General features: G+C 48.6%; 1 protein-coding gene across 2 annotated transcripts; it reads left to right on the forward strand.

Moving 5' to 3' along the window:
- The first annotated feature begins 572 nt into the window (after positions 1–572).
- atxn2l (ataxin 2-like) lies at positions 573–13,650 on the forward strand. 2 transcript variants are annotated; one of them, XM_066721680.1, is made up of 23 exons: positions 573–1,166; positions 2,835–2,874; positions 3,012–3,068; positions 3,425–3,496; positions 3,623–3,773; positions 3,906–4,027; positions 4,930–5,021; positions 5,220–5,453; positions 5,579–6,225; positions 6,416–6,499; positions 6,778–6,900; positions 6,987–7,070; positions 7,224–7,270; positions 7,395–7,690; positions 7,916–7,985; positions 8,096–8,245; positions 8,397–8,460; positions 8,557–8,738; positions 9,891–10,017; positions 10,458–10,567; positions 10,801–10,977; positions 11,468–11,651; positions 12,793–13,650. In XM_066721680.1, exons 1-23 carry the CDS (start codon positions 1,045–1,047, stop codon positions 12,846–12,848), a joined length of 3,291 nt encoding a protein of 1,096 aa, XP_066577777.1. In that variant the 5' UTR covers positions 573–1,044; the 3' UTR covers positions 12,849–13,650. The 2 variants fall into 2 exon arrangements, with proteins under 2 accessions (XP_066577777.1, XP_066577778.1); XM_066721681.1 differs by having other exon boundaries at positions 8,406–8,460.
- The last annotated feature ends 1,799 nt before the right edge of the window (positions 13,651–15,449 follow it).

Raw genomic sequence — 15,449 nt, forward strand, 5'->3', positions numbered from 1 at the left:
AACTGTTATATTAATACAGCACTGGACTTTGTATGAATGGGAATCGCTGCATAACAGACGTCAAGCCTATAATAATTATATACGTATACGGAGGGGCCGGACGTTTGACGTGGAAAGCAAATGCGTCCATTTATTATTCTTTTATTTATATATATATATATATATATATATATATATATATATATATATATATATATATATATATATATACAGCTCTGGGAAAAAATTAAGAGACCACTGCATTTTGTTCTTAAATCAGCATCTCTACATGTATGGCAGCCATTCGATTCCATTCATATTTGTATTTGGAATTTGCCAGTAGTTTATAGAATAAAACAATGTTCATTTTACACAAACATACCTATACATAGTAAAACCAGAGAAACGGGTCATTTTGCAGTGGTCACTTTTTTTTTCCAGAGCTGTATGTATATATATATATATATATATATAAATAAAAGAATAATAAATGGACGCATTTGCTTTCCACGTCAAACGCCCGGCCCCTCCGCCAGCAGGGCGAGCTCTCGCGAGGTGCCCGCCGGCCACCCGCACGCACGCGCGCGCCCCTCCCTCCCCTGCGTTCTGTCTGCGAGTCGCGCGCGGACCGGAGAGAAAATCTCGAGACGTGTTGGCGGCGAATCTTCCGTCCGTGAAGAACCGACAGCAGCTACTGTCAGCGACCAGCGCAGCCACCGACAGGCCGCTTTTATCAGCACCCGGCAAACACGGACGAACACCCGGGAGAGGCAGCGAGCGAGCGAGCGAGAGAGAGAGCGAGAGGAAGGAGCAGACGCTCATAATAACGGCAGCACCGTGTTTAGCAAACCGTAGAGCTGAGCGGCGGTGTGTCGGGCTTTTATCGTGGTGGGGACTGAGAGGGCTCGTGTTTCGGGAGCAGTGAGGTGTGTTTTTTATCGATATCTTGCCGTTTTATCTCCCCGCCTGTATCGTTTATTTTACGCGGTGTTTTTAATTGAATCGCCCGGATTCGGAGTGGACTGAGTGGACCGTTTCCACCGTGCGAGGAGGATATTTCTGCCCATGTTGAAACCGCAGCAGACAGGAGCAGGCGGCCGCAAAGCCGCGAATGGGACCGCCTCGGCCGCGGGCTTGCCCTCGTCGTCTTCCTCCGGGAGCAGCACCAACAGAGTGGCCGCTGGAAGGTGAGTGGGGGGCCGGCGGGGGAGTGGGCAGGAAAGTCCGGGGACTCGTCTTCCAGCGAGGCCTACCGGTCAAAGCCGGGGGTATAAGTGGGCGTGGCGTCACGGAAGATGTGGAGGGCGGGCTCTGGGGCGGGAGGGTGGCCAATGGGAGCTCGTTTTGGGGGGTGATTGACAGGGGAGGCTGAGCTAATCCGTAGTAAAGAGTCGGGATTGGCGTGGGTTTCAGCCAATCAGTGGGGCTTGTGATGGTGGCGACTGCGAGATTGACTGATTCATCGTGCGTCCAATGAGAGGCGACTGAAGTCTCGGATTGTCCAGTCAGCGTCTCCGCTGGGCGGGGCGTGTTTGTTGTTTTCCTCCGTTGTTTAGATCTGTGAAATGGTGTTTTGTTCCAGCGAAACCGAGAGTCAATATCTCCCGATGCTGACGTAATAACTACATGACTGCCAATTAAGCCGCTGTAAAGTCCTACAAGCCCACATACACAACACCGCGTCAAACGTGGAGTTGTGCACTCGACGCCTTTATTGAAACGTGTCATTAGTGAATTATGATCGGCACAAGAAGTCGGTGTTGTCATTGTATTTGTCTGATGTCTTTGTCCAAAACCACTCGCGTCGAGGAGCTGGGAGCAGCTGCAGATACACATGCACACAAAACACAGGCTTCAGAATTAGTCTACCTTGTTGTAACACATGCAATCAAAACATGGTTCAGAGTTGCACAGTGTAAATTGTTGTAACACCAGAGTTTCAGTATACATTGTTGTAGCACATATAATCAAAACATGGTTCATTGTAACACACATGGAATCAAAACGTGGTTCAGAGTTGAACACTGTAAATTGTAACACATGCACACAACACAGGGCTCAGAGGTACATAGTGTACAGTGAAACACACAGTACAGGGGTTAGAGAGTTGCACAGAGTAGGTTGCTTTAACAACACAACATCCCAAGAGCTAGACACAGAAACCACCCCACAGTATCAGATATAGGAATCGAAGCCAGCTCCTAAACCCCCTTACACATGTTCTGACCCCAGTATTAACACAGCAGCTGTGTTGCACAATGTTGTGCTATACTGTTTTGTCTTGTGTGCTCTCATCCTGTGCCATAGGCAGGGGGAGCAGTACAGAGCTGTACTGTACTAGACTGTGCTGTACTGTGGAGAGGAGTAAATGAGTGAACGATGACTCCCATCAGCACCTCTCCATTGGATGTCTGCTGGAGTCTGTGTGCGCGCCTCTGTGTTTTTGTGTGTACTGTAGCTTTCCAGGTCTGTACTGTACTGTATCTTTCCAGGGTGGAGTTAGGTTGCCAGTCGCTGTCCCAGCTCTGCCACCACCATGCGCTATCAGAATGCGTGTCATTAAAATGTGACGTTTTCACCTGGTACTGGTGTGTCTATTCCCTGTTTTTTTGCTGTGATTCTCATGGGAGTCGGTGCTGTTCAAAGTACGGCAGAAGTCCATACTCTGAACAGTACGACAAGCCCAGCAAGATAAGAAAAGCCAGGACTGGTCTGTGTGACAGTGTTATAATGCAGCCTGACCCATTTCAGCTGGTCACTGAACACAACGTTCTGCAGCATGTTTAGTCCTGCGTGGAATGGGTTTAAGGATACAAATCTGATCTCTCTCCCTTTCTCTCCCTTGTTTTTCTCAGGAGTCGAAACTCGGTGAAGCCGCCGTCCCAGTCTTCACCAGTAAGTATCTGCAGCTACCCGGGTTCAGATCTGTGAACTTGTACAATTGCATCTCTCTCCGTCTCTGTGCAGTGTCGGTGTCCAGTCAGTTAGTGTGTCTATGCTGTATTAACTCTCTCTCTCTCTCTCTCTCGCAGGTGTTTGAGGGTGTCTATAACAATGCACGAATGCTGCACTTTCTCACAGCTGTAGTGGTGAGTAACACTGTCGGCACTGGCCATCCTTCCAGGTCCCTCGGGCTGCATCGCCCTGTTCGGTGACATGGAAGCCCTCCTGCCTCCGCACTGATCCAATAGCTGCTGTAGTCCAGAATCGGAGAGCTGGGCTGTAATTATAAAATCCAAGACGGTTCAGTCTACGGTGTTTCCGTCAATGGCAGTCAGTGTAATTTCAGACAGTAGCTAATCCGGATCACTGTTCTGTTAGTTCAGTCTGTTAAAGCTTTTTAAATGTTAGCAATGATTAATCAAAACCACACTTTCTTATCTGTTACTCCTCCTCTCCTCATATTTTTTTATTCCTACACTCTTTCTCTCTCTCTCCTCTTCAGGGCTCTACCTGTGATATCCGAGTGAAGAACGGCAGCGTCTATGAGGGCATCTTCAAAACGCTCAGCTCACGGGTAACTCTCCCTCCCATCTCTCTCCGTCTCCCTCGGTGCGGTGTCAGTGTGTGCGCGCTGTTTTAATCTCTCGCTCTCTCAGTGCACAGTGTGTGTTGTACTAACCCCTCTCCCTCCCCGTCTCAGTGTGAGCTGGCGGTAGACGCAGTCCACAAGCAGTGTGCGGAGGGCGGTGCAGCCCCACGGAGGGAGGAGATCGTGGACACCATGATCTTCAGCCCCACGGACCTGGTCACCATGACCTGCAGAGATGTGGATCTCAACTACGCCACACGAGGTACTGAGAGGCAGAGAGCGGGTGTTGTGTGTGTTAGTGTATGGGGTACTGGGTGGACAGTGAGTATGAAGGGTATTGAGTGTATGGGGTATTGGGTGTACAGGGTGTGTTGACTGTGCTGTTGTGTTGCAGACACGTTCACAGACTCTGCGATCAGTGCGGTGCGGGTGAACGGGGAGCACAGGGAGAAGGTGCTGCAGCGCTGGGAGGGAGGAGAAGGCAATGGGGAGAACTTCGACCTGGACAACGATGCTGTGAGTAGACGCACATGTTTTACATTACGTTTTAAAATAATCACAGATCAACATAACTTTACCTAACTTGTATTGATTGTAGGATACAGATATCACATGTATAGTAACAATTGCATTAGACAGTAAAGGAACTGCCAGCATTGACGGTAGTACAGATAAGCTTGTTTACTTGAACCTACTGGGAGAACTTGTGAGCACAGCGCAGAGTCAGAGAGGATAGGAAGGTCTTCATCATTAATATGTGACTCCAATTATGCATGAAGTTGAATACTGTTTATACTATTGGATTTGATATTATTTCCTCTCCTAGGTGCAGCCCTTTTGGGTGGTACTTTAATCATGAGGAACCAGTTCATTGTTGTATAGAACACTGGAATGCCATGACCTAGTTAGTGATTTCTATAGACACTCCTGCTCCATTGTCCTTATCTCTTAGACCAGTTCACACCTGAAGTCCAGGAGCAGGGTTAGATTGGCCTTGTTTGCATTTCACTGTATGGAGTTGCGACTGAATACAGTGATCATGCTGATCACTCAAAAGTAGAGCCGATCTCCTTAGAACAGTGATCATTCATATCCTCTCTGCTCGTACCTGAACATTTCCAGCTTAAATGAACAAGGTTAACTTATTTCCATATAACTGTTTGACATAATACCTTAAATGAGAAGAAAATGTAACTTTTCCTTACACACACACTACTGCGCACACTATTACAGAAACAGACACACTGCAGATGCACAAACTTCACTACAGATGCAAAGACTATGCACACACTGTGACACATTAAAGTACACTTCATCTTTATATACACACACACACAGACACACACAAATACAGCTGTTCACTGTATTAACCTCTCTCTCTCTCTCTCTCTCTCTCTCTCTCTCTCTTTCTCTCTCAGTCCAATGGCTGGGATGCCAATGAGATGTTCCGCTTCAATGAGGAGAACTATGGCATCAAGTCCACCTACGACTCCAGTCTGTCCATGTACACGTGAGTGTCTCTGCCTGCTGTCCTCCCTCTGCCATATCCAGTCAGGCAGTCTGTACTGTACGGGTTTATTGGGATTAATGGATGAGGGAGGGGAAAGTGAGGACGTGCAGAATAGCTATATGTAGTTCTGTTATTAGTCAATAAAGGTGGGTAAATGTGAAGTCTGTAATTCTCTTTCTCTCTCTGCCCCTCTCCCAGTGTCGCTCTGGAGCGCTGCAGTTCCGAGGGCTTCAGACAGAGGGAGGCCCGCGCGGCCCGGCTGGCCAGCGAGATCGAGTCCAGCCCGCAGTACCGGCACCGGCTGGCCCTGGAGAACGACGAGGGCCGCAGTGAGGAGGACCGCTACAGCGCCGTGAGCCGGGAGAGGGAGCGAGAGAGGGAGCGGGAGAGAGAGAGGGGCAGGGAGAGCCCTAGCCTCGCACACGGTGGCCGGTGAGTGTGCGCGCCAGTGAGGGGGTGTCGGGTCTGTCATTCCTTCCCTCTGTTGTCTCTCTCTGTGAAGTTACTGTACTGAAATCAACTGTATTAACATCAGTCTCTCTCTCTCTCTCTCTCAGGGAGGGTAAATATATACCTCTGCCCCAGCGAGCGCGGGACCTGGCCGTGTCGGGTGTGGGGAGCAGTGGGGGCAGGACGGGGGGAGGAGGAGGAGGGGGGGGGGGTGGAGGAGTAGGAGGAGGAGGTGTTGGTGTAGGGGGGGGTCCAGGAGCCCCTCTCCCCGCCAGGATGGGGGGGTCTGGCAGCCCCCGCAATGCCTCCCCCCGCTCCGGCCCCCCCAGCTCTCCCTCCCCCTCCCCCACCGCCGCCGCCGCCCCTCCCCCGGACAGGAGCAGCCCACTGGCCTCCAGGGGGGGCTACGTTCAGCACGGCCCCCCAGCCGGAACCGCCCCCTACCCCCCACCCAGCTTCGGAGTGGCCCACAGCCCTCGACCTGGAGACCCGCCCCCGGCCACAGCCGCCCCCCCGCCCTCCTCCTCCACCTCCTCCTCTGCCATCTCCTCTTCCTCCTCCTCTTCCTCCTGCTCCTCCTCTCCCTCTGTCCCCCCAGCAGTGTCCAGCTCGGCAGCGCCCCCCCCCACCGGCTCTGCCAGCTCTCACCCCCACCCCAACGCCAACTCACACCCCCATCCCCACCCCCACTCTCACCCACACCCCCACTCTCACCCCCATCCCCACTCAGACGGCCCCCGGACTCTCAATGGAGGTGAGTCAGATGGCAGGGACTTGCAGGTTACGGCATTATACTGTACTGTAGTTTACTGTACTCTTGCATTATACTGTACTGTAGTATCGTGCAGTTTACTATACTGATACTGTGCTCCCTTTGGTCTATCCTGTACTGTTGAGTACTGTGCTGTAAAGTTGTCTCACAGATGTCTGTGTGCATCTCTCAGTGTCGTCCAGAACGTCCCCCAAGTCCCAGAGACCCATCCAGCACAGGAGCATCCGGCCTTCCCCCACGCACAGCAGCCCGGCAGGTACATCACTGACTCACTGGCCCTCTGACACTCTTCTTACACTGAGACATGGACACTGACAAACTGGAGCTCGGACACTGACGCGTTGACACTCACAGCAGCCCTGTGGCTACAGCACTTCAGTCACTAACCCACCGACAGGCCCTATAGCACTGATAGTCACTGGCACCCTGACTCTGTGACTGGCACACCCCCCCCACCTCTCCCTGTAGTCAGTCACTGTGTCTGTACTGTATTAACCCAAACACCCCTCTCCCCCATTTTGTTTCGGATCTCAGTCTCTCGCTCCCCAAAATCTGGAGGCTCCTCCCAGGAATCACCTCTGACCCCACCCTATCTGGACTCTACCCCTGTACCTGGAACACAGAAATCTGGCCCTGCGCCCCTCTTCACTGTGGATGGTAAGAAATCCTCTCTCTCTCTCTCTCTGTGCAGTGTCTAGTCAGTGTCTATACCGTACTTACGCTTCTCTCTCTCTCTCTCTCAGTCAATGAGATCCTTAGCGCCACAGCGAAAGACAGGACTGTGGAGACTCCAGTCAGCACCCAGGAGACCAAGAACCTCTCTAAAGGTCTGTACTGCGTTTTACTGTAGTGCACTGCGTCTGTATGGTCTGTGTTGTGCCGTGTGTGTGTCAGTGTCTCAGAGTATTTCTCAACAGATTAATTGGGTTTAATTAATTTGCAGTGAAGTAATTATGCCCTCCCTGTCTCTGTTCCCTTAGTTAAGCAGTGCTACGATGAGCTACGGAAGTTTGGCCAGGAATTCAGGGTAAGAGTTTGACTCGGAGAGAGCCAGCCCAGATCCCCTAGAATTTAATTTGGTTCTGTTCTAAGGAGCCATTAAGATATGACAAGTGTTACCAAACGAAATGTCTCCCTCTCTCCCTCCACAGCTACAACCCACCGGTGTAAGCAGTGTATCAGCGGACAGTGACCCTGCTGCCCCGCCCGATGCCTCCCCGGCCCCCCTGCTCCCCCCGGCGGCGGACCCCACCCCCGCTGAGGCCAGGCAGGATCCCGCTGAGCTCCGCGAGAGAGTCCCCCCGAAGGACAGGGAGGCGGTCATCGGCGCCCCCTCCCAGAACCCCCAGAATCCTCCGCCAGCCGACAGGCAGTCTCCAGGGACGCCCCACGCCCTCAGGACCCCCAGTGACATCGACGGCGCGGAGAGGCCCGAGGGAGTGACGGAGTGAGTGTCGGGGAGGGGAGGGAAGGATATGGAAACGGAGGAAGGAGTAGAGAGGACCGGGTGGGGTACAGAGCATACAGCAGGGGTCTACAGGCTGGGAAAATGAGCACAGGGAGGTTCGGGGGGAATGTGAGATTAAGAGAATGAAAGAGAAGGGTGGAGGGAAGTGAATATGCTCTCTGTGCCTCAGTGTGGACTGACTGTGTCCGTGTGTCCATCTCTCAGTCAGGTGAAGAAGTCGACGCTGAACCCCAACGCCAAAGAGTTCAACCCCAACAAACCCCCCCTCACACTGGTGAGTCTCCCGCACTGACACACTGTACTGTGTAACACTGCACTACATTTTCACTGTATAACACGCTGCACCGACACACTCTCGACGCTCTCCCTCTTCTCTCTCCTTAGGTGAAGCCCACCTCAGCCCCTACGCCCCCCCGGCCTGCCCCCCCCAGCCCCTCGGTCACTGTGCTGCCCCCCCCCAACCAGGGGGCACTCTACAACCCCTCCTACCTCTCCTACGTCTCGCAGATCCAGATCCCGGGCCACTCGGTACAGGTGAGTGTGTCCGTCTCGTGTCGGGTTGTGTAGTTCGGTCTGTCAGTGTAAGGTAAACCCATGTATATAGCTCACAATTTCACCTACTTTTCTTTCCCCATTTCCTCCCTCCCTCCCACTCCCCCCCCCCCCCCCCCTCTCTTTCTTTCAGGCTCCTCAGATGTACCAGTACACCATGTCTACAGTCAGCCAGGGGAAATACCCCAGGGCGAAAGGTAATGACCCTCCCTCCTTCTCCTTCTGCTTTTATTCATTTAAGTCTTTCTGCAGGTAGCACTAGTGCTGTGTTATTAACTCTCCGTTTCTCTCAGGCTCAGTGGTGGGCCCCCGCTCGGACCACAACAACTCGGCCCCGCCCATGCTGCAGGCAGCGTCTGCGGCTGGGCCCCCCCTGGTAGCATCTCCCTATGCCCAGTCCTACCTGCAGTACAGCCCCCAGCAGTACAGCCCACAGCAGGCCGTCATACAGGCCATGGCTCACTACCCTGGACAGGTAAGTGTGCGTGCTCTGTGCAGTGGCGGTGTCTGAACCCTCAAAGCACTGAGCTCACACTGCCGCTCTACGTGTCAGGACTACATAAATATGACGATCCTATGAAACCTGTATATCACAAGAAACATAAGACACTGAAGTTTTTCATTCTTTCTAGAATTCGTTTATTTTTGGAATGAATACAGAAATGTGCATTAGCAAAGAAACGAAACCTAAGTTATAGAGACGCCATTTTCGTTTTCAAAACAATGTTTTCAAACACTGAAAAATCCGCAGAGTATTATTTTAATAATACAAAGAAACACAGTAGTTTACAAATAATTACTCGAGATATCAGTTTTGCAAGGAGCGCACCTGTCTAGAAGCTCGTCAGAATGACACGGCAAAATCACAAAAACAAAACTAAGTAAATACAAAAGCATCTTCCGATATACGTGTTGTGTTTATTACTTCCAGTAATCATAATACTAAATGTACATTGCTTACTTTGCATTGATTGTAAACGTGTGTGTTCGGCTCAGTGCAGATGTTTTCTCCTGTGTTGACAAATCGTCCAGTCGGGTTGCCGTGTTGAAATGCATCTCGGACTATTACTACTGTGTATTTCTTAATCGTAGCGGCTTTCTTTGGAGTCAGTTCTGTAATTTGGGTTGAAAAGGTGGTTCTGACCATTTAAGTTGACCAGCTGAAATAAACTAGAAACATCTTAATCTATTCTTTAACACCCTCGTATGTACATCCTTGTCATGAACTTCTGCCCCCCCCTTCCTCCTCTCCCAAATCGCTGAACTGTCTACAATACTAATCAGTGTGTCCAGTTAAAGTCTACAATACGAAGAATTTTTTTAATTTAGTTTTATTGGTCTTGGAAGCCGTAAAATGTTCAAAACCGCCAACGCTTGACTCCTTTAAAAGTGCTCTCATGTAGTGAGCACTTTCATACCGCCATTTTCCACAGAGATGTTTAAGACTAGTTTTTAACCAATTAAAAAATAACAAACCTCTCTCTGCTGTTGGTTAAGACAGTTCGTTGCTACGTAGAATTGTCCAAAAAAAACCTTTTAAGGCTAAAGTGTGAGCGGATGTTTGTGCTGGAAATCGGCCCTGTAGTCCTCTGAGGATTAACCCCCTCTCTCTCTCCCCTCCCCCTAGCCGATGTACTCTATGCTCCAGGGCAGTGCTCGGATGTTGGGGGCAGGTGGAGGACACCCCCAGACCCTCGGCCCCCAGTTCCCTGGACAGAGTGAAGGACCCCCGGGGCCACAGCAGGGCCTCTATGGTAAGAGGCTGGGATGCACACTTGATATATCTGCAGGTTGCACAGAGCGTTCCGGGACCGTTTCCCGTCTTATTTCTGCGGTTTGTTCCTGTGGCAGGCTGGAGCCATTTCTTGCATCTGGCTCCCACACCGGAGAAACTGTTCATGGCAACTTATTTAGTTTTCTCAGATTTTTTTTTTAGGCAGCTACTAATCCATTTTAATCTCCGTGGTCTGGGGCGCAGAGTCGCGTCTGATCCCGATGGCGAGGGTTTGACAGTTACCAGTGTCTGTCTGTGATGTGTGAACCCATACATAAATATTAAGATGGATAATAGAGTAGAAAGATCTTAAAATGATGACTATATGTCAAGTATAGAAGCACAAGGACGGCAGCTTGGCTTTCAGGACCACTGCTGTAGACTGAGGCCACTCACCTCTCCTCTCTCTCTCTCTCCCAGCACCACAGTCGTTCTCTCATCACTCGGGCTCTCTGCACCCTCCCCAGCCCTCCAGCACCCCCACAGCCAGCCAGCCGCCCCCCCAGCACGCTGCCCCCAGCCCGGGCCAGGTGAGTCTGTCATCTAGTGTGAGTACACCGCTAGCTATAGGACTGTGTGCGACTGAAGTGTGTGACTGATTTGACAGTGTGTGTGTCTTCTAGTCAGTCTGTTGCTGCAGTCATTTGAGCATTTTAATGATTTTCTTTTCTCCCTCACTCCCTTTTCCGGTCTTCCTCACCCTCCCTTTCCCCTATTCCTCTTCCATCTCTTTTTCTGTTTCTTTGTCTCTCTCTCTCTTCAGTCGGGTCAGTCAGGCCCTCAGCCCCAGCCTCTGTACCACTCGGCCACCCTGTCTGCCCCCACCCCTCCCAGCATGCCCCCCGGCCACAACACTTCCTCCCCCCAGGGTAGCTATGCCCTGCCCGGGTACAGCCTGCCGCTGTCCCACACCTACCCCTCGCTGGGGCAACTGGCCCAGGTAAGTACCCCAACCCTTCTGCCATACTTCTATGGATACTCCCCGTGCTGGAGCCCGAGTCCAAGAACTTTTATTCTTTTACTGATTATTGATTGTTCTTGAATGATTTAAAAAAATATTTTAGAAATTAATTTTAACATTTTAAACACGAGTATTAAAATTGTTTTAATTGCAATGTAAAATACATATTCTTAATAATTCTTAGTAATTCTACATTATGAAAATATAAATGCAACATGCAACCAAAGATTTGATTGAGTTACAGTTCACATAAGGAAGTCAGTCAATTGAAATGAAATCATTAGGCCTTAATCTCTGGGTTTTGAGGGAGTGTGTGATTATTAGGGAAATTAACTTTTTAAGCGAATGGGAATTTCATAGATCTTTCATTTCAGCTCATGAACATAATTTTCCAGTTAAAAGTGCAGAAACACAGAAACTGATATTGAATCTCTCCCTCTCCCCTTCTCTCTCCTTTTCTCCCACTCAGGCCCATGTCCAGAGCGCTCTGTCAGGGCCGCACCACTCTGGCTCCCATGGCCCCCCCCAGGTGATGCTGCTGCACGCCCCTCCCCAGCAGGGCCCCAACGCGGGCCCCTCCCACCCCTCCCACGGCCCCCCTGGCCCTCAGCAGAGCGCCCCCCAGCACTACGCCTACATCGGCCACCCCCAGGGTTTGTACACACTCACTATACTGTATAGACAGTCACTTTATTGTAATAGTTATATATTGTTATACTGTGTAGACGTGCTGTAATAAAGTGTAGAGGACGACGAACCCAGACATCTGCAGAATCTTCTTAAAAAAAAAAAAAAAAAAACCCCGTTTTTAAATCGCAGAATTTTTTAGATTTAGATCAGAAAAAAAAATGGTGTAATGAACAATTAAAGGGAATAAGCTGAGACTTATGGCTGCTAGCACTTTCTCAAATGAATATGCAACACTGATTGCCAGTTTGAATGACAATGCTAACATGAATATGAAAACATAGAATAAACTCTGATTTTAAAATGCATACAATTACATGAACAATCAATGCATAAACATACTTTACTTTTAGATGGCATTAGTATAAATGAACTAGTGAATGTTGGGTAGCTGTGTGTGCGTGCGTGTGCGCACTCGGGGCACGTTATCTACCTTAAGCCACAGTTTATGTATAGTAGTTGTCAAGGCTCTCAGGCATTTTAAAATGAGTTCAGGCTGGAGGAGCCAGCGCTGCAGGACGTCCGCTTTGTGTGCCGATTTGATTTGAGATGATCATCAAGTGTTGAATTACTTGTGTGGCCGGACTGTGTTACAGACAGTACAATAAAAATTGCTGTCGTCCTCATGAAGATCTGTGCACTCCCTGTTTAGCTGATATATTTCCAACTTTACAGTTTGATCTAACACTATTTGGTCTAAAAATATCAGTCTTTTAAACCTGCTTCAATGGGTGACTGATCGTGTTGGCAATTTAGTTTTGTCCATCCTATGACAGTAATTAAACAATACAAAAATACACAATGGGGATCATTGACAAAAGGTTATACAATGAAATGCAAAACGCCACTTTATGTAACGTTAGTGGTTAGATATGGTACCACCTTTTAGTTTTTTACATTTTTCCATCTATCATTCAAAAAGTGGCTTATGCATGAGGAAGAGAATTCTGTCTACGATCGTGGATTTGTGGACGGACTAATATCCCGTTAAAAGTACTGTGTGCAGTGTATATATGTGTTTATGTATTTATTTCTATAAACACAGACTAGACTTGAGGCAGTGACCTCTCTCTCTCTCTCTCTCTCTCTCTCTCTCTCTCTCTCCAGCTGTGCAGGTGCAGGCCCATGCCCAGCAGCTCTCCTTCCACCCGCCCGGGAACTGAGGAGCCATCAGCCGCCACCCGGAGGAGGCAAACGCACACAGACCAGACGAGCGGTCCTCTCCCATCCCCCACCTCCCCTCTCTCTCTCTCTCTCTCTCTCTCTCTCTCTCTCTCTCTCTCTAACTGAAACACACGTCCAGAGTCCCTGTGCTGACTGAGAGAATACTACCCCCCACCCGCTCACTCTCTTGCACGTGCTCTCCCCCCCTCCCTCCCTCTCTCTCTCTATCAGTCCGTGTGCTGAGAGAGAGGCTGTCTGACTGATACACAAACGGGTCACTGCCTCTTAGGTGTGCTCTGTATTTCCTGACCAGAGAAAGAGAGGGATGGATGGATAGTCTTAGAGATTGAGAGAGCAGCAGTCTGGATAGAGACCTGTCCCCTCTCTCTCCTTCCCTCTCTCTGTAAAATCCTTTCATCTTAATTGGGGGAGAGGGTATGGAGGGAGGAGTTTGTCTGTTCAACCCAGATGCTTTTAAATGGAGAGAAAGGAGGAAAACTGACTAACCATGTTTAATTGTGTCGAGAGAGAGAGAGGCTGAGGTGGGAACAGTATATTTTAACTTGTGGACAGAAGGAGAGGGAGGGTGGGATTGCCGTGCAGGGTGTGGGGGGGAGGAGCGAGAGGCTGATCCCTTGGGTTGGCCGTTTTTTTTTTTTTTTTTTTCCTCCCTCCCTCGCTCACTTTAGAGGAGGAATTAAACAGAATAAAAATGTGTTAAAAAAAGAAGAAAAAAGAAAAAAAAAGTACAAAAACAAAAAATGACCAAAAAAATAAAGTTTTAAACTTACCAAACTACAACCCAGACTGTGTGTCTTAGTGTGTGTGTGACTGAGATACAGTACAGATTTAAATATGTGACACCGTTCTTTTTGACACATTTTATTTAAATGGTAACAGTTCTACTTTTCTTACAACAAACTACAATATAACCTAATAATCCAGTCCTATAGATACACATGAAAATCTCAGAGTTGATCAACAGCACACGGGTTCTTCTCAGAGTGGGGGCGACTCGCTCCCATTGCAAGGGTTGTGTTTTCATTGCTGGCGTTTCTTAAAATACTGCTGTGGGTTTTTAAGGCCAAAGCTTTTTGTGCGGACTTTAAAGTGCACACCCCCCCCACGTCATAGTGGGAGAAACGCCAGAATCGGACGTGAAAGTGTTTAGGATGGCGGAAGAGATGCAGATATTCATACCTTCGACCACTCCGTTTTGTAGCTCAGTCTTTACAGCCGCTTGGGTCAGTCCAGTAACCACCTCTTTAACAGGTGGAAAAATCTCCATGTCACAATAATAATGAATTGATTGACTAAGGCTTTAAGTGTATTGTTTGCTAGTGAACTTCAACACTACTGTCTTGTGGGACCTGGGCTTTGCTATTAACTTAAATTATTGATTATTCAGTCAATTTCAAATGCAGTATTCTGTTACATTCAGCTGAGGCATAAACGGATAAAAAGGGCCAGGGGATAATGTCGTTATCTGTTTGCTCTACACTATATCATGTGTCAGAAAAACCTCGTCTGCTGAATTGATGTTGCTGCTTTATTAACATGCAGGCCCAGAAAATACAAAAGTCCAGTGTTACCAAAAAGGCAAATGAATATTTGTATTACTATTTTTCATATTAATTTACTGTTTGTGGTTATCTATATTTTTACAATTGTGATTTATCTTTAATAAATGTACTTCCAATAGATGAATACAATAGATGAATCTGTTCAAACAGCAGGAAATGGCTGATTACTAATTTGATAATTAAGTGCAAACTGGGACAATGTAAATGGCCATTTTAAAATCTGGATAGATTAAATTAAAAATATTTATAAATATACAGCGAGCACCAGCTGTTAAGTGAAATAGGAGGTGAAGTCCCCGGCAGCGAGAGCACGTGCAAAATATGCTCATATATGAAAAACAGCGTCAGTTCAATCTCAGTACTGGCGATATCTTCTGGGTGCCAGGAAATGTCCAACCATTTGCTAGCTGGTGTTTATGTTGTGTATTTTATTATTACACTGCTATTGACAGAACTGAATCGGTCTGTACTGGACTGGATCAGTCTGACTGAAGTGTTAATTGTAATTAACATTTTAAAAACATTTGTTGTCACAATTGACTCAATACTAAAAGGAAACTTGACGAACAAATCTAAACTTTCAAGACAAAACCAACAGGGTGTTGTATTGAAGCTGAAATGCACAAGAATGAAGACAGTGAGGGAACATTCTCAGGATATGTCAATAGTCAACAGTCACAGAGCACAGCTGTGGCTATGGTGTGGATACGTAAATACACACACATATACATCTATATACACACTGATCAGCCATAACATTATGACCACCTGCCTAATATTGTTTAGGTCCCCCTTTTGCCGCCAAAACAGCCCTGACCTGTCGAGGCATGGACTCCACTAGACCTCTGAAGGTGTGCTGTGGTATCTCCATGGTCCAGTACCGATGCTCACGTGCCCATTGTAGGCGCTTTCGGCAGTGGACAGGGGTCAGCATGGGCACCCTGACTGGTCTGCGGCTACGCAGCCCCATACGCAACAAACTGCGACGCACTGTGTGTTCTGACACCTTTCTATCAG

The sequence above is a fragment of the Amia ocellicauda genome, chromosome 14 (assembly GCF_036373705.1).
Source record: "Amia ocellicauda isolate fAmiCal2 chromosome 14, fAmiCal2.hap1, whole genome shotgun sequence".
NCBI classification, from domain to species: Eukaryota; Metazoa; Chordata; class Actinopteri; order Amiiformes; family Amiidae; genus Amia; species Amia ocellicauda.

Coding starts and splice junctions, on each gene's coding strand:
- atxn2l (XM_066721680.1), top strand. CDS start 1,045: ATGTTGAAACCGCAGCAGACAGGAGCAGGCGGCCGCAAAGCCGCGAAT. Junction 5,022..5,219: donor TCCAGTCTGTCCATGTACAC/GTGAGTGTCTCT, acceptor CCCCTCTCCCAG/TGTCGCTCTGGAGCGCTGCA. Junction 7,271..7,394: donor AGTTTGGCCAGGAATTCAGG/GTAAGAGTTTGA, acceptor CTCCCTCCACAG/CTACAACCCACCGGTGTAAG.